The 21,566-nt window shown below is 36.6% G+C and overlaps 3 protein-coding genes across 3 annotated transcripts in view; 2 read left to right on the forward strand and 1 right to left on the reverse strand.

Annotated features, from left to right (window-relative positions):
• The window catches only part of LOC124407872 (tubulin polyglutamylase TTLL5), a 117,298-nt gene that overhangs the window by 3,268 nt on the left and 92,464 nt on the right, over positions 1 to 21,566 (forward strand). The window contains exon 2 of the mRNA XM_046884431.1: positions 20,942 to 21,127. Within this exon, the coding sequence (XP_046740387.1) occupies positions 20,961 to 21,127 (167 nt within the window). The 5' untranslated portion in view covers positions 20,942 to 20,960. The remainder of the gene's footprint in view (positions 1 to 20,941; positions 21,128 to 21,566) is intronic.
• Positions 8,242 to 9,513, reverse strand: LOC124407954. Its single transcript, XM_046884565.1, has 2 exons — positions 9,342 to 9,513; positions 8,242 to 9,203 (listed from the first exon to the last, which is right to left on the reverse strand). Exons 1-2 carry the CDS (start codon positions 9,511 to 9,513, stop codon positions 8,242 to 8,244), a joined length of 1,134 nt encoding a protein of 377 aa, XP_046740521.1.
• Positions 15,176 to 15,979, forward strand: LOC124407955. Its single transcript, XM_046884566.1, has one exon. The coding sequence runs from the start codon at positions 15,176 to 15,178 to the stop codon at positions 15,977 to 15,979; it is 804 nt and encodes a 267-aa protein (XP_046740522.1).

Genomic DNA, 21,566 nt, shown 5'->3' on the forward strand with positions numbered 1-21,566 from the left:
GTTCTTTTATAGGTATGCAGACTTTCGCAAAGTTGTGAAACTGTAAAATAATTGCATTCCACCAACGGCAACAAGGTACTACCTATGTAGAAAAAATAATATCCGTCCGCGAAACGGGTTGATAATACTATATCGTCTTGAGAGTAAGGTATCATGCCTTTTTCAATTGTTGCTTAAAAGGTAATGTTATATCGCCGCGCGTAATCAAATCGAGCCCCATAAGGTTTCGACGTAATACCTACTCAGACCTAATTATAGCTATACGTTTTATTACTTCCAATCTATGATCATTCGATGGAATTTATACAGTTAAAGTTCGAGCAGTTTAGGTACATCACGCAAGTTTTTGTATTAAATATTTTTTAAAATTGAATAAAAAACACTTATCAATTATCATCAATTTTCAAGTTGACGTAAATATCGACATTTTTTTTTTACATTCGTGCATATTGGAATTCAATCATCCTACAAAATATTGACTAAACCCGTTTTCTACGTTGCAATGTCTAGTGTTTGTGCTAAACGTAAAGTTTCGTTAGTCTGACACAATTTTATTTTAGAGATTCCACCCTGAACTAATTCTGTATGTATTCACGAGTATTAAATATATCGTTAACTACAAGCTGGTTATGATTTGCACATGGATCTAGGACTTGCGGATGATCTTGAGGCAAATTAGGGACCATTTATTAATTATATAAGGACGATTTTAGCCATTTTTAAACCCCCCCCCCCCCCCCCCCCACGCCCATGTAAGAACCCATAAAACTTCTTGGACTCCCCATCCCTCTTCTTACGAAAGATTTTACCTATAGTTTTCATTTATAATCTTCAAAGTGTGTAAATATGATCAGATTTACGATTTTAAAAACTTATTATAAAATAAATTTTTTTACAATAACAATATATAAATGAAATTGTATATTGAAAATGAAAAAATAGATCTCATAGTTTATGGAACGTCAAAATAGAATTTCTTCTTTGGAGTTTTTGAAACTGCACTTCAATTTTCGGTGTGATTTTTGTTTCCTGAAACATTGCTGTACAGACGTTTTGTCTCAATGGAAAATGTCTATTATGCACATTCCGACTTGTAAAATATTGTGTAAGATAACCCCCCCTCCACCTCCCTTGGGACCCTCACGTAATTAATGAATGGCTCCTTATGAGTGTTCAGATTTTTCTCCAATGTTGTGTGACATAAAATCATTTTATTCTTGCGCAATATTTCAATTATAATTGACGAAATTTGAAAATTACGTGTAATTAAAAATACTGAGTTATTCTCTGCATGTCTTCGATATATTTCGTCTTTGATTAGTGCTTGAATTTCACTTTTTTTTTTATCTTCTTCGTGGAATTTCGTATTCAAATTTAAATATCAATATAAAATTAAAAATTAAAATTAGTGGCGTTACGGTAACGAACAGTGCCTGTTTAGAAACATCGTACCCGGAAAGAGTTTTTAATAGATATCATTTGATTTAGTCAGGTCTAAATTATATCAAAATATTGTCTTCGTTTAATCGTTAACTGACGACTGTTAAGGACGGCTACCTACATGGGGGTTTGTGTGTTTTATGGGATTGCGTGTTGAACGTTTTTGCCGATAAAGAAGCTACCCGATCGCTAACACGGCATTTCATGGCCCCAGGCCCATCCGGGGCTACTTACCCACCGAGTACTGGTCACGAATATTTACCCCGTGGGTAATCGTCTTTAAATTCTTTCGTCAATGATGCAATCTAATCTGAATATAAGTGTATAACGTATAGATCTGATAAGATCTCTATTATATCTATAATTAGTGACGTGTGAGTTACTTATGATCAGATCAGATTAAGTAGAAACAAAATTTAGATCTCGATAGATCAAGAGAACTCAATTAAATCTCGTGCCAAGTACATTAAAGAATAAAAAATGAAATAAAATGCTCGCGCGAGCTGACTCGGTTTTTCTCTAATCATTCCAAATTGCTCAGTTTGCTCAAGGATTCTCGTCTCGTTTTTCAAATAGCAGTTGTATAACATTGTTTTGAAAGTTGTATGAGTGTAAAGATAACATGCATAAGCAGGGTGTTTAACGACCTGAAAAAAGCTGAACATTCTTAAATGTCATGAAATTCAATGTGACCCTTGAAAAGTTTTAAGATGTCGTGAAATTTCACTAATAAACCTGAAAATGTTATGTTTAGATTAATTAGTAACTCAGATTTCAGCAATAATAGTAATATTCATACTCAATCACATTTTTTTTTTAATTTTGAGTACTTTGCATAGATGTTGTTTTTTTTTTTCTATGCACGGAATACACATATCGTTATATACCATATATACATAAGTATATGTATATTGCGCGTATTGCTAAGGCGATGTGAAAGTCACGTGACCGCTCTAGGAGAGTGAGAGAGAGAGAGATGCCTTAAAAAATTGTATTGAAAAACTGTATTGTTTGTTACTCTTTCGTTTTAATTATACATATATAAGCATTTTGTACGTTTCTCGCTCCAGCGTCACGGAAGCAATAATTATGATGATAAATAAACAAGAAATTGCGATGTTAATGTGCAGCTGCTTGCTATACTCTAAATATTTAGAAAATCACATAGAAAAACAAATCAAAATTATCGGTGTATCAAAATTTCGTTTAATCATGTCAAATAGAATATCTCAGGCAATTATGACCGCTTAATATTGATATTTAGAGCCGCCCATTTTGTATTTTCCATTCAAATAACACCTAAAAAAAAAAAAAAATCGGAAAGTTTTCGCATTTTTTTTCTCGTAAATGGCTTGAATTATCTTATTGTCATAGCGATTGGTCTAAATTTCTGGTCCATTAGCAACGTGATTATAAACTGATGCATCTCATGACGAATCTAATGTCAGTCACAGTTGCTTATCGTTCCTTCTGATTTTTTTATTAGAACGCCCTGTACGCCCAAAACCAAACTTTAATATCTCGAAAACATCCTAGTTAGGAAAAGTCAACACGAAACTGAATGTACTGTACCTTTACTTTCGAAATTACGTGAATTTCCCGAAATAATATACTATTTTGAGATCTTGCAACGTAGGTCTGCGCATGCGGCATATTAGGGTGTACCGAATTGAAAAAAAATTCGAATTTCCTTCAGGCACATGGCTTTGAGGTTAGGTTTTTCTTGAAACAAAAGCCTTAGAAAAACTGAGCGCTGTGGTACAAGATTTAGGGGCTCCAAAAATCGTTTTTGTGAACAAAAGTGAAACATCGACATAATCATCACTTAAACGCATATTATCATCTCTATATTGTAGGAAACTGTTTGTTGATGTTCAATGGACTACTTTTCAGACTCGTTACTAAGAAACGATTCTGAAGACGGAAAAACGACTTAACAGCCTCATTTTATATGCAATTCTGAGCAAAAAAACTCAAGACTTTTTCGTTTGACGCAGAAATAAAAAAAATGGCACAGATTCTACGAAATCGTAGCAGTAACTTCGTAGAATTCATGCCATTTATTTATTTCTGCATCAAAGGAAAATGCATTAAAGTGTTTCTGTTCTGAATTGTGAATAGAATGGGACTGTAGGGTTGGCCGAAAAAAAAAATAAAAAATTTTCCTCTAGTTACCGTGGAAATATCGTTCAAGATGATGAAATTTAAATAACACGGGAAATTTTCTTTTTTTTCGAATTTTATAGCGATCTAAAGAATGAGCGAGTTGTTGAAATCAATACATATTCTTGTAGAAAATTGAACGATATACAAAAAAGGTCTGATCTGACTTTTCGCTAAGTCGACTCGTTTAAAAGTTATTCAAAATCGATTTTCTCACGATTATTAGTATTTTGTAAAAATTTTGATGTTTTACCAAAAAACACTTGATGAACTTCACGAAAAATATAATGTTTTATGTTTTTGAGGGAATATTTCGTGATGAAATATTTAAAAAATTGTGGAAGTCATCGTATACCATTTGTGGTTGAACTTTAACCTTGAATAACTTTTAACTGAGTCGACTTGGTGAAAAATCAGATCAGACCTTTTTTGTAGATCGTTCAATTTCCTACAAGAATATGTATTGATTTATACAACTCGCTCATTAGTTAGAACGGAATAAAATTCCAAATAAGGTAAAAAAAAATTTTAAGGCTCCTACAATATAGAGTTTCCTATAATATAGAGATGACAATATTCGTTTGAGTGATGATTACGTCGATTTTTTGTTTTGTTTTTCACGAAAACGATTTTCGGAACCACTAAATCTTGTGCCACAGCGCTCAGTTCTTCTGAGGCTTTTGTTTTAAGCAAAACCTAAACTTTAAGCCATGTGCCTGAAGGAAATTTGGAAAATTTTTTAATTTGCTACACCCTAATACGGCATGTATTATCAAGTGGTAATTTAGTGTTCAGAGTTCAAAACTGTCTATAATAGAGTTATATACTTAGACCGATCAATTTTAGCTGTACTTGTTGTATTTGACAGTTGAATAAGATGTGTCTAAAAAAAAAGAAAAAGTCTCCATCGTTTTGTTCTCGCAATGTATTGGTGCGCCAATTGGATCAGCAGTATTGTTATTTCGCGTTCTCATCGTGGCGGCTACAAGTCATAGCAATGATACCAACTATGAATGCTATAACGGATCTTAAGGTGCATATGAAGACCCGTTGTACACCTCGAAAACGCGGGGATACAAAACTCTTATACCGCTCAAGCGATCAGAGTGAAACTCGGGCAATTAATGCCTTATTTTGGCAAAAAGTAAAGCGTCTTTTTACTTTTTCGAACTTTCGAAAAAAATTTTACAGATTGGTTAACACCCACAGAAATTGACCAAATTTTCACAGTTGAACTGAATGGATCGATCTATCCGGTATGATGCTACTCGGCGGTGATAAAACACACATTTTGAGCCCAGTCCCATGAGATTTGATGGTGAAATGACGAAATGGCAGCTGATCTGGTTTTCGACCACGAAGTACACCGAAATCTCATTTTGGCAACATTTGTTACCGACAGTATGCGCATGCCGGTAATGTATACGTGTAATGTCGGTAAAGAATTACCGGCACGCGTGGAAGGTCGGTAACAAATATCGCCAAAATGAGATTTCGGTGTACTCCATGATCGAAACCCAGATCAGCTGCCATTTCGTCATTCACCATCAAATCTCATGGGACTGGGCTCAAAATGTGTGTTTCATCACCGCCGAGTGGCATCATACCTGATAGTTCGATGCATTCAGTGCAACTGTGAAAATTTGGCCAATTTCTGTGGGTGGTAACCAATCTGTAAAATTTTTTTCCAAATTTTGAAAAATTATAAAGGCGCTCCACTTTTTGCCAAAATAAGGCATTAATTGCCCAAGTTTCACTCTGATCGCTTGAGCGGTATAGGAGTTTTGCATCCCCGCGTTTTCGAGGTGTACAGTGCATCTTTATAAGCACCTTAACTGGTATGAAAGTTGTAGTTTACTGAAAATTAGTCAGCATGATTGCCGCATACTTACAAAAGTGTAGTTTCGTGTAGTGATATCGAAACATCATTCCAAGAGATACGTGCTTGGCGCTGACATTTTTCTTGAAAATTAATTATGAATGCTGTAACGACAAAGTGATCACGAAGGCTAATCTTTTGCATTATTAACGTGGAATAATGACCTGGAAAAATGGATTGTACATCTTCTTACAACGTGGGATAGTATTTTTCTACTCACACGAACCAAAAACTTGATACGGTATTAAAACAGAATGTTTGAGTACTTTACGTGGCACAAGCAACAAAAGCTCTAATTTGTACAATCACCTGTCAAATTACTTATGCTTGCTTGTTTTCTACAAAATATTCTGATACTAGCACGTACACTCACGCGCATCAATATTCGGACAGCAAGCAAAGGCAATTGATAGAACAGAAAGAATTGATGAAATATATCTATCCAATCCAAAATTGCCAATGCGATAGATGTTTGAAGCTAATTGATCAAGTAAAATATGAATCTAAGCTGCAAATGGCAGAAAGAAACAATTTCAAATTGGGTACGTTAGTATGTGACATGAACAAGCTGTTATCAACCAGTCATTCCAAGCAAAATTAATTGCATAGGATCATCGATACGACATTATGGGGCTAGTCTCACATCTCGATAACTGTTTTTAATAATGTTTTTTTCATATTAAAATTTATTTAATATTTTCAAACTTCTTAAACATAAAAGACAAAGTTATAAAGTAATACAGAATTTTTTTTTTATCGATTTTGATGGTAAATCTCGCTAGTATGGCCGCTTGAAGTTACTCCTATTTAAATCTGGCTGACATTCTACAGAAACAAAACTGTTAGCACCAATCAAGCTGAAATTTTTATGGCCTGTTCTGCACATGCATAGCTATAGCCTTGAAGCACCATCAAATCTATTTATTAATTAATATAAAATCCAACACTTCAACAGTTTAAGTTTAAAAATCGTCGAAAATTTCAAAAAACCACCATTTGAAAAAAAATTTCTCATCGAATTCGCATAATTCCGTTTCAGGCAATAGCGAGCAGTGTACTTTTTAATAATCTCTGTTATTTTTCAAACACTTGAAGGTTGAGATATCGTGTCAACCAAATTTAAAAAGGAGTAACTTCAGACGGCCATACCAGCACCTCTACCAAGCTGGCACCGCCACAAAAGAAAAACGAAGTTTACTATATAAAATAATTAAGTGCTAATTAGATGCTAATTAAATGCCGTGAAGTCGAATTTGTCGCTCTGCGATTTTTGAAAAAAACCTGTGGCGGTGCCAGGTTGGACTAAAGCTAGCAGCGCCACAACGAGAAAACTACTAAGGAAGAGTGATTTCGAAAAAATGATTACACAGGAATTAAATGCTAATTAGATGCTCCAAGAATATCCAAAGCTCGAATTTTTTACGCCGCGTTTAAAACAAAAAACCGGTGGCGGTGCCAGGTTGGACTCAAGCTAACAGCGCCACAACGAAAAAACTACTAAAGAAGAATGATTTCGAAAAAATGATTACACAGGAATTAAATGCTGATTAGATGCTCGAAGACTATCCAAAACTCGAATTTGTCGCTCCGCGTTTTTCATTTATTTTTCAATTCTCTATACCATTTGTGGGGCTGCTAGCGCCACTAGGGAGCGAATCGACACAAGGGGTGAAAAATTTGAAAATGTAACGACTCAAAAATGAATTGCTAATTAGATGCTCCAAGAATATCCAAAACTCGAATTTGTCGCTCCGCGTTTTTTGAAAAAAACTTGTGGCGGTGCCAGCTTGAGTTCAAGCCAGCAGCGCCACAGCGAAAAAACTACCAAGGAAGAGTGATATCAAAAAAGTGATTACGCAGGAATTAAATGCTAATTAGATGCTCCAAGAATATCCAAAGCTCGAATTTTTTACGCCGCGTTTAAAACAAAAAACCGGTGGCGGTGCCAGGTTGGACTCAAGCTAACAGCGCCACAACGAAAAAACTACTAAGGAAGAGTGATTTCGAAAAAATGATTACACAGGAATTAAATGCTGATTAGATGCTCGAAGAATATCCAAAACTCGAATTTGTCGCTCCGCGTTTTTCATTTATTTTTCAATTCTCTATACCATTTGTGGGGCTGCTAGCACCACTAGGGAGCGAATCGACACAAGGGGTGAAAAATTTGAAAATGTAACGACTCAAAAATGAATTGCTAATTAGATGCTCCAAGAATATCCAAAACTCGAATTTGTCGCTCCGCGTTTTTTGAAAAAAACTTGTGGCGGTGCCAGCTTGAGTTCAAGCCAGCAGCGCCACAGCGAAAAAACTACCAAGGGAGAGTGATATCAAAAAAGTGATTACGCAGGAATTAAATGCTAATTAGATGCTCCAGGAATATCCAAAACTCGAATTTGTCGCTCGTCGTTTTTCATTTATTTTTCAATTCTCTATACCATTGGTGGGGCTGCTGACGCCATTAGGGGGAGAATCAACACAAGGGGTGGTAAATTTAAAAATGTAACTACTCAGAAATTGAATGCTAATTAGATGCTCCAAGAATATCCAAAACTCGAATTTGTCGCTCAACGTTTTTTGAAAAAAACTTGTGGCGGTGCCAGCTTGGGTTCAAGCCAGCACCTTCGTTAAGCTGGCACCGCCATAACGGAAAATCAAAAAACTAACTATACCACAATTTTAGGCTCATTTTAGGCTATTTAAATGCCACCACGCCGAATTTTCTGCTCTTCAAAAAACCGCAAAAAACGGTGGTGATGCTAAGTTAACGTTAAGCCAGCACCGCCACGCCGAAAACTAATGAAGGGTGAATAATTTTGAAAAAAGGATGACGTAGGAATTTTGCACAAATATTGCACAATATTTTCCAAGTCATTATGATTCTCTTTGTAATATATCGATGTAGCGAGAGCCTCAAACGCGTGTTCGACACGTTCACATGGAACGAATGCCAGTGCAATCAGCATTTTTATGTTCAGCGCGAATTCAGCGTCCATTGAATACCGTTTTTGTAAACCAAACTGTTGAACGTGACGCCAAATACATTGTCCGTAGTGGAAGTGACATCCCTGGATTTCACATTCATCGAATACGTTTTGCACTGCTGTAATGAAGCTTCGTTCGAAATCTATTACGATTTTTTCGGGATATAAACTTGGCTCAGCTTCCGTAAGGCATTGCAATACTTTTTCGTACATCCGTTTTGATTTACTCGGCGCCATAACGTAGACGAAAGGAATCACTTTTCCGTCAACCATGCCGTGTATTGTGTAAAGTTGCGCAAAAATTGTCGGAACCGATCGAAATGTCCCGTCACAAAACCACGTTTTTGACGCCGCCAGATGTTGCAAATTTTCTTTTGTGGCAAACAGCAAAAACCGTTTCTTGTCACCGCCGTTGTCATGAAGAAGAAACAGTTTTCCGCTTAATGTTTTTGTATATGTATCTGGAATCTGGAGTTCCCCACGGGTAGAAGGCGTCGGTAATTGGGAATTAGTTTTTGCTCTCGTTCTCTGGATCACGCGCGTAAGCTGGGGCATGTTTGGAAGATTCGCCGAAGTCGTTGGTGAGATTCCAGCAAGACCTTTTGCTAGGACCTTACTAGTCGGCTCGGTTGTTTGTTTTGAACGCTTCTTTATTTTCTCCATTATTGTTCGTGCTTTCGTTTTTGCAATGTCGGGTGCATGAGTATGAGTTGGATCTTCCGTGTCCAGCACGGTTCCTTTAATAAACAATAAAATATGAAACACAGAAATAATGCTAAAATAATTAAGAAATCGATTAAAAATAATAATAACTCTTCGTTTGTTCCCCGCCGCCGCTCACTACAGAAATACCGTAATACTGGGTGAATAATTACCTTGTTTTGTCGCTGTCGTTGTATGCAGCAGTGCACCGCATTTCGAAAGTTTTGTATATTCTGTGCAGCGCCACGTAACTTTTGTTTTAGAATCGCGAAGTTTTTGAAAAACGTAACCTTTGTGTGTCAAAAGAGGTTTTCCCTTTTGGCTTATTATAAAGTGAAGCGGCATTTCGACCAGCACTTTTCACCACTGTGTACGTTATCAATATAATTTCGATACTGAACTGTACTACGATGGTACGATAAGTGCCTATCTATATCGGAGTTATTCTATTTTCATATACTTTCGTATGTTTGATGATATGTGCTGTTACTGTGTAGCGCGACGCGTCATCACGTACAGTTGGAAGAAATATATTCTATTAGAGAATATGGTGAAAACGTGATCGAATTCGAAATATTTTTGTATTATTTTTGCGTTGTGTTGTTTTTACGTTGCATTATTTTTACGCTGTGTTATTTTGGCTCGTGTTATTTTTATGGTGTGTTATTTTTGCGTGTGTTATTTTGACGCCGTGTCATTTTTATGTGTTATTTTTTACTGTAATATTACAAACCTGTGTTATTTTGACGTTACACCGGAATTTTAGGCTCATTTTAGGCTCTTCATGCGCACTAGTCCCGAATTTCGTGCTTTTGAAAAAAAAAATACACAAAATTCCTTACAGACATTGACCACACGAGTAAAGTAGGTGAACGAATTGGAATTTCGGGACGTTCAGGGGCTCAAATTGTTGGGCGAATTATAGGTTTCTCAAATATGAACCGACGATTTTTCGGCATGACTCGAAATGGAAATGACTTGAAATTTTTTTTTACATCGGATACGGATTTTTTTTACATTCGTTAAGTTGGCACAACCATTTACAAATATCGAAATAATATCTTTCGGATAATTTGCCGTTAATCAGCCGCTAATTAGCGGTGAAAGCAATTATTTTGCCGTGTTTCAAATTTTTGAAAAAATCGATGGCTCTGCAAACTTCACAAAAAGATAGCACAACCACGTGGTAATTCTGCATGAAGGGATGATCGTAAAAAATTTTCAAAGGCACTCGAATTTGCCGCTAATTAGCCGCTACTGGCTAATGAAGGTTCGAAATTTTTCGGAACCCGAATTAAAAAAAAAAACCGATGCAGTGCTGACTTCTCTCGAAAACAGCACAACCACGTACTGATTCTGCATGAAGGGATGATCCTAAAAAGTTTTATAAGGTACTTAAATTTGCCGCTGATTAGCCGCTATCAGCTCATGAAATTTTGAAATTTTTGGGACGAAAATTTTCAAAAAAAAAAAAAAAATCATTATCTCGATAATGGAATGGAATAGAAATGAGTCCCACATCATGAACTCTAGAACTCGTTCGAATTGTTCACGATCTGTGAGCAAATAGTGATACTGCAAATATGGGACGTAATTTGTTTAATTCTCTTTCTTTCGATTACGAACAACTGGGACTATTACTCGTGTTAGCATAGAATTATAGAACTAGTCGATTACTGTTCACCCTTCATTAGTTTTCGGCGTGGCGGTGCTGGCTTAACGTTAACTTAGCATCACCACCGTTTTTTGCGGTTTTTTGAAGAGCAGAAAATTCGGCGTGGTGGCATTTAAATAGCCTAAAATGAGCCTAAAATTGTGGTATAGTTAGTTTTTTGATTTTCCGTTATGGCGGTGCCAGCTTAACGAAGGTGCTGGCTTGAACCCAAGCTGGCACCGCCACAAGTTTTTTTCAAAAAACGTTGAGCGACAAATTCGAGTTTTGGATATTCTTGGAGCATCTAATTAGCATTCAATTTCTGAGTAGTTACATTTTTAAATTTACCACCCCTTGTGTTGATTCTCCCCCTAATGGCGTCAGCAGCCCCACCAATGGTATAGAGAATTGAAAAATAAATGAAAAACGACGAGCGACAAATTCGAGTTTTGGATATTCCTGGAGCATCTAATTAGCATTTAATTCCTGCGTAATCACTTTTTTGATATCACTCTCCCTTGGTAGTTTTTTCGCTGTGGCGCTGCTGGCTTGAACTCAAGCTGGCACCGCCACAAGTTTTTTTCAAAAAACGCGGAGCGACAAATTCGAGTTTTGGATATTCTTGGAGCATCTAATTAGCAATTCATTTTTGAGTCGTTACATTTTCAAATTTTTCACCCCTTGTGTCGATTCGCTCCCTAGTGGTGCTAGCAGCCCCACAAATGGTATAGAGAATTGAAAAATAAATGAAAAACGCGGAGCGACAAATTCGAGTTTTGGATATTCTTCGAGCATCTAATCAGCATTTAATTCCTGTGTAATCATTTTTTCGAAATCACTCTTCCTTAGTAGTTTTTTCGTTGTGGCGCTGTTAGCTTGAGTCCAACCTGGCACCGCCACCGGTTTTTTGTTTTAAACGCGGCGTAAAAAATTCGAGCTTTGGATATTCTTGGAGCATCTAATTAGCATTTAATTCCTGCGTAATCACTTTTTTGATATCACTCTTCCTTGGTAGTTTTTTCGCTGTGGCGCTGCTGGCTTGAACTCAAGCTGGCACCGCCACAAGTTTTTTTCAAAAAACGCGGAGCGACAAATTCGAGTTTTGGATATTCTTGGAGCATCTAATTAGCAATTCATTTTTGAGTCGTTACATTTTCAAATTTTTCACCCCTTGTGTCGATTCGCTCCCTAGTGGCGCTAGCAGCCCCACAAATGGTATAGAGAATTGAAAAATAAATGAAAAACGCGGAGCGACAAATTCGAGTTTTGGATATTCTTCGAGCATCTAATCAGCATTTAATTCCTGTGTAATCATTTTTTCGAAATCATTCTTCTTTAGTAGTTTTTTCGTTGTGGCGCTGTTAGCTTGAGTCCAACCTGGCACCGCCACCGGTTTTTTGTTTTAAACGCGGCGTAAAAAATTCGAGCTTTGGATATTCTTGGAGCATCTAATTAGCATTTAATTCCTGTGTAATCATTTTTTCGAAATCACTCTTCCTTAGTAGTTTTCTCGTTGTGGCGCTGCTAGCTTTAGTCCAACCTGGCACCGCCACAGGTTTTTTTCAAAAATCGCAGAGCGACAAATTCGACTTCACGGCATTTAATTAGCATCTAATTAGCACTTAATTATTTTATATAGTAAACTTCGTTTTTCTTTTGTGGCGGTGCCAGCTTGGTAGAGGTCATACCAGCGAGATTTTACCATCAACAACGAAGAACAAATTTTCTGTATCAGTTTATAACTTCCGCTTTTATGTATAAAAAATGTGACATTATTAAATAAATTTCATCATTAATAAACAAAATTATAAATAAAGTCATTGAGATGTGAGACTATCCCCTCATTATATGGGATCATACACGACACGAACAAGTGTAATCAGTCCAATAAAAAACACAACGTAAATGTACTCGCCAAGTACGTAGCTCTTGTAATGACGTTTCGATATCACGATATCACTACTCGAAACAGCGAGATCCAACTTCATGACGTATATCTACTTGCTGCGAGATCCTAGAGCTTGGAGTTCTTTCCTGTTTTCACGACAGAGACGGGCAATACCTAAATTGTTGTTGTATTTTTGTTGGCGGTTTTTTCATAACTCGGCGAATTTATTTACATTCCAGATGTTTTTGCCAAGATTCTCTTTATCGCAAGTAACTTCTATTATTTTTTGACCTCAGGTGTAGTTGATTCTTGAACGATTTAAGTAAGAAGTGGTACCTCAACTCTCTTGTCTTCTCTCTTTGCATTTTAGTACTTACAATTAATCTTGCAATTTCTCTTTCGTAATCTCTGTTGTCTTATCTATATCGCATTTCGTGTAGCTAATTTATCAATTTCTTTGTATCTAATACCGCAATCCCTTTCTTAATATCGTAACTTCTCTTAACTCCTTTCACGCTTACAATTTTTTTGCTTACATTTTTCCATGCTTACGCTTTCGTACTATCTTTTGTGTTTGATAAATATCTTCATCGAATCGCACTTGTTGTTAATATCTTACCTAGAATAAGTGAGTTCGTTTACCTCCGAACTTCCGAATCCCTAAATAGCGTAGATTAATCTAGTTTGTAGTACCGGTAACAAAATCGTAGAGAATATTGCTCGATGGTCACTTATATTTTTGTCTATCGTTAATGTTCGCTTTTCTATAGCGAATTCTCTAACTATCGCAACCGATTCCCTACCGGTAAAGTACCGCAACCTGGATTTCTACGTAAAATTATCGTTAATAAAAAAGTTCACTAGATCTCGAACGTACCGTATCGTTTGCTATTCAATATCCTAATTCTCGGCCTCGCAATTCAGGTTGCATAAAAATCGTGAATACTCGTTTATACCGACAACTTCCTAAACCATATCTGAACTACACTAACGCAGTAATATCATCAGTTAAGTAAGAATTACTTTGTTATACGAATTATCGTACTATTGCTATTCCGTTCTTTGATTGTAGGATCCTTATAAAACAACACCTACTCTTAAGTTTGTCATGATTGCTTATCTCTTCTGTTCTTGGTTTATTTTCACTCTTTTTTATAATTACTCTTTGCTGATTCTAGCTACTACTTTTCTCTATTGCAAATATATTGCATATTATTGTAAACTTGCCGATTATTGGCTATCGAATAGTATCATCACGTGTCACACTAATATCTGCTCTTTGTTTCTGGCACTGAATTGTTGAACTTTCCTTCTTTGACTGTATCTAATTTTTGCTAATTTGTCAATGCATTTGAAACCATCGATTTTAATATCTGCTTTTTCCTCTGCCAGTATCTTGTCTATCTGAGGTAGTTGTCCAAAACTGTCGAAAGGTTTGTCTTATCGTCTGTCTCATCTTTTCTCTTTCCTAAAAATTAGCGCAGTTGCATTTGGCGCTCAACTTTGCTTTCTTTCTTGCCGAAACTAACCTACTCCATAGACTAACGGATTAATTGCCCTCATTTACCTCACCGTATCGTTGGAAAATAAATTATTCCCGTTACAGTTTACACATGGGTACGCAGACCTGTTCATTCAACAGCACTAACGTGTTGTTGCTCCGCTATGTTCCGCTAATGCGTCAACTCGGTAGAGCCATTTTTATAAACGCATCGTCGACTATCTGATTCACGGGCGCTGACTAGTTTACATATGAAGCCAAAAAACGTGACGGTAGCTCGCCATGTATGATAAATGTATGTATGATAAATGTAGAAGGAAAGAAATTAATTTGAACAGTTATTGTAAAACGGTGTCCTCAGATTTTCAATTTTCAATTTTTAATTCCGTAATTTCGAAGGCGACACTTTTTTACTCACCGCGGCAAACTTGTTCAAATAAATGATCAAATTAGCGGGCACCGCGGGCAAATTTTTCAATTCTTCACAAATTTTTACTACCTTTTTTATATCAATGGCATTAAACGTCTTCAACTGAAATACTATTGCTGATACGAAGTATTTGCAACATTCTTGAATTCAAGAAACTATTCATCGTCTCTGAAAATTGTTTGCCCGCTATCACCATCATTTTATACGCTCTTGATAACAAGGTAGAAAAAAAAAACAGGAAGCAGTGAGATGGTCGAATATGACAGTAGCATTTGTTCTGTGAAGTAACACACACAAACACACACGTCAAATCGTGCGAAACCAGTAATATTCGATGAATTGACATGTGTCATCCTCAAAATTTCCCGTGATTCGTATACTTAGCATCAGGTTAGTGGAGAAAAAAAATTAAATCGTTGATTATATTGTGAATAAAAATTTCGACGGTGTCTAAAACGTGACAGATTAATAATACAGGAAAATGTTGTGACCTTTCCTGTACAGAAAGATGTGATAATAAACGGATACATAGAGATGGAAATGCGACAGGAATCGCAGGACGTTCTAACGCGATCAGATAAAAATCCTCGTAAAAAACGTCTAAAAGTGAGTAAAAACTTGAAAGAAACGTTAATCGATTCGGAATCAAGACCTGCTACACAACTCTGCCAGGGAATCAACCGACTGCCGATTGAGGTGCTACTGGAAATATGCTCCTACCTTGATCCCCGGGATTTGTATAACCTTCGTGAAGTTTGCAAGCTGTTTAGCCATGTGGTGGGTAGCCCAGCGGTGTGGAGGACGTTCGAGGTGACAGGAAACGAGGTGAACACGTTACGGGTCATCCAGGAACTGAGGCGAATGCCTTTGCTCAAGAAGTTTACCATAAATGCGAGAGCGGACAGCGATGACATTCTGCGTCAGTTGTCGGTGACAAATAAGAACCTCGAAGAATTGTACATTTTGAATTGCACAGGGTCGACGGCGAAGCTCTACCTCAGGTCGCTTCACCTGATACGAATACTGGAAAAGTGCAATCGTCTTCACACCATCAATATATTGGGCACCAGATTCCGCGGGGTTAAATTTTACAGGCTTTTAGCTGACATGGGGTTGAGACTGAGGGCAGCTTCCACGCCTGCCACTCCCCTGCAATTTCGCACTTTTGCTAATCACGCTGTTCATATTCCCGAGGCTGGGAGGCAAATCCTGAATGATATGTATTTTGGATGCAAAAATTGGGCCCCTCTGCACTACTACGTGATTGACCGCAATAGTGCAACACCATCCGCGTTCATAAGCTATTTGAACAGAGATTTCATTTCTGTGGATATGTGACACGTCAGACGAGAAGCTTTTAGGTTAAACTTTTACTAGTAGAGTGAAACCTCGATGGCTTGCGTTTTATTGTTAGATGAGGTAATTAAAACAGCGTAGGAAATGGTCCAGACTTGTGGAGACATTAGGTTGTTCAGTCAACTGTGAAATAACGGTTTAGAAGTCGTCACTGAAGATAATCATGGTGAATTAAATTGAAACAATACTCCCTTAACAGAGAAAATAACAAAAAATGAATTTGACTCAATTGTTCTCAAATTTCAATTTACTTAATCTCGTAAACATAGGTTTTCTCAAAATTTATAAATCACACGTATACAGCTAGAGTTAGCAGCCAAACGTGACAAACTTGATGGAAATAGAAAAATGCAGTTCAGTTTTATCCTCATAATTCTATAAAAGTATTACGGGATTAGGGTATGTCACAAAATTTTTGTTTTCGAACTTCACTACCTTATTCGAATGAACATCAAAACGTTTGACTGCTAATTCTGGCTGTTAGCATCAACCTGGTTTGAGACATATTTTATATTATACAGCATAGGTATACATTATTCAAACGTATTATAAAATCATTTATAATGTATAATGACTTGACGTACTAGGCTTTTGGATTAACCGCAAAGTTTAATGAAAAAAAAGACATTTTTTGAGACTTGGAGAAAGAAATAACGTACCATGATGATACGATCTCTGCAAAGTCATTGGTACGTGAGCTTTATTGGTTCGATATCATAATTTTTTAATTACTTCGCATACTATATACGTTAAGGGTGCATTGTTTTAGGTTATTATAAGTTAGGTATTAGTATTTCAGGACAACTATATAAACTTTAGATGTGCGTTTCGAACCTTCACTAGATTATTATTCGGTGGCGGTGTTTTACTGACTAGACTACTCACACCACAGAGTGTTGACATTACGCATTGTTGGAACTTCAGTAACGGTTAGTAATATAGGCACATCCTAAACTTATGTTGTATGATTGAGTGAAATGTTAACTGTGTAGAATAATTAGTTCGAAAATCACTAAGTGAATTCAGCTTGCTTATACAACATATAATGTAGATTCTTGTCCATATACTGTATTGAGATAAAATTCTGTATTGAAAGATAATTCTTAGGAAATGAAACTTTCCTGACGAGTATGTTGCTGTGGTGTAAGTACGTATAAGCATACCCAAAGCGTTCATGACACACAGGGTGATTTCTTCGTTGCTGAACGCGAGGCTCGGGTGAGAGTGATGGTCCGGTGATGTAGGTGCCACGTACAAAAGCTGCGCCAGTCGCACTTGTGTTCAGCGACGAATGAATTACTCCGTATAAAAAATACTTATAAGGATTAAGAGAGCGTCAATTAAAAATTTTTTACCTCATCAAGTTTTTTCGATATCAGCTTGGTATCTAATATTCCTAAAAATCTGTTAATCCATCTAATTACTTTATTATTTAAATCACCTTGGTCAAAAAATGAAATGGAACGTTTGTTCTGAACACGGAACTGAATATATAGATTGATGTTTGCTGATAACTAAAAAAAAATTTGACACAAAACAACTAAAAAATGAGGGAAACGTATAGTTTTTACTTGATTCATTTTCAAGATTCACGACCTTATATTTATTCTATAATTTATAGAAGTCCGGCAATTTGTTTGCTTCCTGATATATCGACTCATTTGACGAAAAGCTGGCGTTGGAAGATAATGTTGACACCACGATGAATTAACTGTTATGATTTACGCCCAACTTTTTATATTTTAGCATGCTTTTTAGGTGATGTCAACTTTTTCTGTTCAAAGCATTTCATCGTAGGCTCTATCTGCGTTTTATGCTTTAGTTTAAATGGCGTGGTAAGTATGTATACCGAAAAGAAATGCTGAATGTTACCAGGCTGAGTGACTCGTTGTGCATGCGCAAGATACGGTTCACATTTTTATTGTCACGATATACTGTTAAAAGATAATGCGAACAGTAAGTTAGGTATAGAAAAATACGTACCAGCCGTCAGTAATCCATCCAACGGCCATCTACATTCATTTCTAAATACAATATTTAAATATCAAATTAGTGTGTTATGTCCATTACGGACTATTGGATGGGTTCCTTCCCGCCCAAAGCAATCACACCAGAAGGCTGTTGATAGGGAATTGAATAATTGATGTTTATTGGAAGGTACTTATTTAATAAAATGGATTCGAAGATAATGAGATAAATGCAATTGAAAATAAGGTCTCGAGATGATTTTTTATAGAGAGTAGGTTTTTTGAGTAAGTGAAAGAATCAAAAGAGGAGATGTTCAATGGAGGTCTGAGAGAAGTAGGGGGTTGTACATAGCTGAGTAAGTACTCTTCAGCTATATGCAAGCCTGAAAAGACGTGAAAGATAAAGGAACAAGATGAGAAGGAGGAGATTACAGTTGAAAGGTAAAATTGGCAGTCTGGGATTCTGCCGAATTTAACATAAGTATGCGAACTGCGCAAAATCTTTTTTAAAACTATCAGGAACTTGTTTCGATTAAGACAATATTTTTGATTCTTTTTATTAATGATTTGACCTTTATTTTTTTATTGAATGGATATTCTTATCCCATACACACGTGCCTTATGTATAGTATTACTGTAAATTCAGTTTATAATAATAATAACTAATTCATTATTACACACATTTTTCGTCACGATGTTCAGAGCACTGTCAGTACTGTCAATAGAATATCAGGGAAAAAATTCTATTCCACATCAACCCAAGTCGGCCCCTTGACCTCTACCACTTGGCTCACAATTTTCATAGGATTGTTTTCTCCAATTTTTGGTTAAACTTTTTTAAATTGATTTGAATTAGCTACAATTTTTGAAAATGATCATACTGATCGACACAATGTTATGTCCTACATTCTTTTGTTATTTTATACCCTACATCCTCTTCTTATCTTCACCTAGCTGCCTCGGTTCCCGCACCAAGTCAGCAGGTTGATCTCTAAAGTGCAATTAACGAGTGTTTTACATTGTCTAGACTGGTCACTTCCATCCCAGCTTTTTATTATAACTTTCCTTGCCAAGTCGAATGCCACGGCAACTTCTCGAACTCGTTTCCAATCCCCGAAGGCATGCTCCAAGACAAATCACTTGGCCCAGACATATTTATATTTTCTTTATATGATTTCGAATCCTGCTTCAGAAAGAAGGGTCAGACAGGCTTGAACATCAACGATATATGCGATATTATGATGTTACTTAACGCAGACGATATTGTAATATCGTATGTAGCACACTCCCACATTGATACAGCCAAAAAACTTGAAGCTCTTGAAGAATACTATACACCGAATGGCCTCCAATTCAGTGCCAGTAAAACGAAAATCGTCGTATTCAAACCTGGAGGAAATCCTTAATTCATTGGAAAACGTTTCGCAACATACGCTAGAACATTTATAGAGGTTGTTTCCAACTACAACTATCTAGGCATCCCAATCACGACCTTGTCTCTATAAGGCCTCAGAGTACCTCAATCGGCGATTGACCATGCAAAGATAATCCCTGGGACCACTCTGAACACTCTTTCAAGAATGAAGTGCGACAATTGGGACGCCTATGTAAAATTGTTCGATAGTTTAGTCACGTTTACTCTATTGTATGCATTCCCAGCATGGGGACTGAAATACATCGAGTTTTTAGAATCAGTACAGATTTGGTTTTTTAAAAGATTGTTGAACTTGGCCAAGAACACACCAAGTGCAGTACTGAAACTAGAATTAGATGCAGTAAAAATAAAATACAAAGCAATGAAACATACGTAGAACCGAGTGGTTATTTATTGGAGACGTTCTCTATACATTGGTACCGAATTCTTTGGAAGTTTTCGAAAGTCTTTGAAAGTCTTCGGTAGTCTTTGAAGTCTTTTGAAGTTGGCAGGCACTTTTATGCCTAAACTTGGACTTAGTAGCCCCTAGCATGGAACTAGTTTACCAGGATACTCAAAATGAATATCAAACAATCACCAAAAATTTGTATGCTCACATTATCAGCCTTACCGAGAATATAGAGGAAGAAAACAAACGCAACTGGACTGCGCAATCCAAAAACTTTCCTGATCGAAACTGACTCGCTTGAGCTGTGGAAAAACTTTAGGCCTGACTCTTAGACTAGAAGAATGGCAGAAGTATTTATTAGATGTAACGTAATTTCAAAGTATTAGATCTTGAATCATCATCGACGTCAATATAGTGAGTCATACCTCAGCTTAGGATAGCCAATAAATTTTTTTGCACCATAAGCTATAAAAAATGTATGACGAAACTGGACCCATAACAAATGTGCCAAATCTGCAATACGCAAGAGAATGAAACGATCAAACACTTTATACTTCGATGCTCCATATTTGAACCTCACAGAAAACATTATACAAACGAAACTACAAGTGCGGCAAATCCTGACGGCGCAATGATCACACTGCTGAAATTCCAAGATCACAAAATCCTGAAAAGAGTATACAACTTTGCTACCCAGAGGTTAATGTTAAGAGCTTTTGCATCCAATTATATGAAAATTGTAAGTCGACATGTAAGCACCCCTGAATAGTGCCACTCCCCCTTGCTATATATAGGAGTAACCTTGTATCCTCATCACGCAATAAACCATTGCAAATACAAATACAAATGTATTTAAATATCCATTGCTGAAACAGTTGATTTTTTGTTAGGTTTTGGAAAAATTAAAGTATGAAAATTATTAAACATCAAACCGTCAGCGAAGACTTCAACGAAGATATGTACAATTCCATAAGAAGCTAGTTTCTTGGGATTAAAAAAAAATCGTCAATAGATTTATTTTGCTAAATTGGTATTGTTCGGGAGTTGGGTCTCGTTTCTTTGCTTTCTCCGCCACTCCCCAACTCTCTAACAATATCAATTTTGTAGTACCATTGCTATATAATTAAAGACGACGATTAATTTTGCTGTTACAGACAAAGCGTACTGTCTCAAATGAACCACAACTTGCGGCTCTCAGCGGGTAAACTAGATGGCAAACGTACCAAAGACATGATGTCGTCATCTAGTTTATCAGGTACGTCTCAGCTTTCAAGCAGCAGCGATGAAGGTCTGGAACCGCTCGTGCACAAGTCTCACAATATCATCAAAAAGTCTGAAAGGTAAGCTGTTTAAGTATATTATTCGACAATCCAAATTTGCGTCATTAAATGGTGAAGGTAGTAACTGCAAGGTAGTAAGGCTTCACTGTCGCAGGGTTAGTTGATAACAGTGTTTCGAGTCTGCGGCGTTTCCGCGGCAAGTTGGACAACTTAGGTATGTTGGGGCAAGTTAGACGGCCTAAGTATCTTGGGGCAAACTTTACAATGCAGCTAATACAAAGGTCAGCAGGTTAGCTTGATGCTATTTTGGTTTTTTTTTTGTGAATATGGACCTCGTGGCGGGGCCGGAGTGGGGGACGGGGGATTCAGGTCAAGTTAGGTAAGAGATATTTTGAATCTGAATTTTACACTATATTTCTGAAAAATTTATACGATAAACACATGTACAATAACAGGAAATCCAAATTTGCGTTTATTAGCAAATTATCTTTCAACAAAA

Source organism: Diprion similis, chromosome 7 (assembly GCF_021155765.1).
Source record: "Diprion similis isolate iyDipSimi1 chromosome 7, iyDipSimi1.1, whole genome shotgun sequence".
NCBI classification, from domain to species: domain Eukaryota; kingdom Metazoa; phylum Arthropoda; class Insecta; order Hymenoptera; family Diprionidae; genus Diprion; species Diprion similis.

Coding starts and splice junctions, on each gene's coding strand:
- LOC124407954 (XM_046884565.1), bottom strand. CDS start 9,513: ATGCCGCTTCACTTTATAATAAGCCAAAAGGGAAAACCTCTTTTGACA. Junction 9,204..9,341: donor AACGACAGCGACAAAACAAG/GTAATTATTCAC, acceptor TGTTTATTAAAG/GAACCGTGCTGGACACGGAA.
- LOC124407955 (XM_046884566.1), top strand. CDS start 15,176: ATGGAAATGCGACAGGAATCGCAGGACGTTCTAACGCGATCAGATAAA.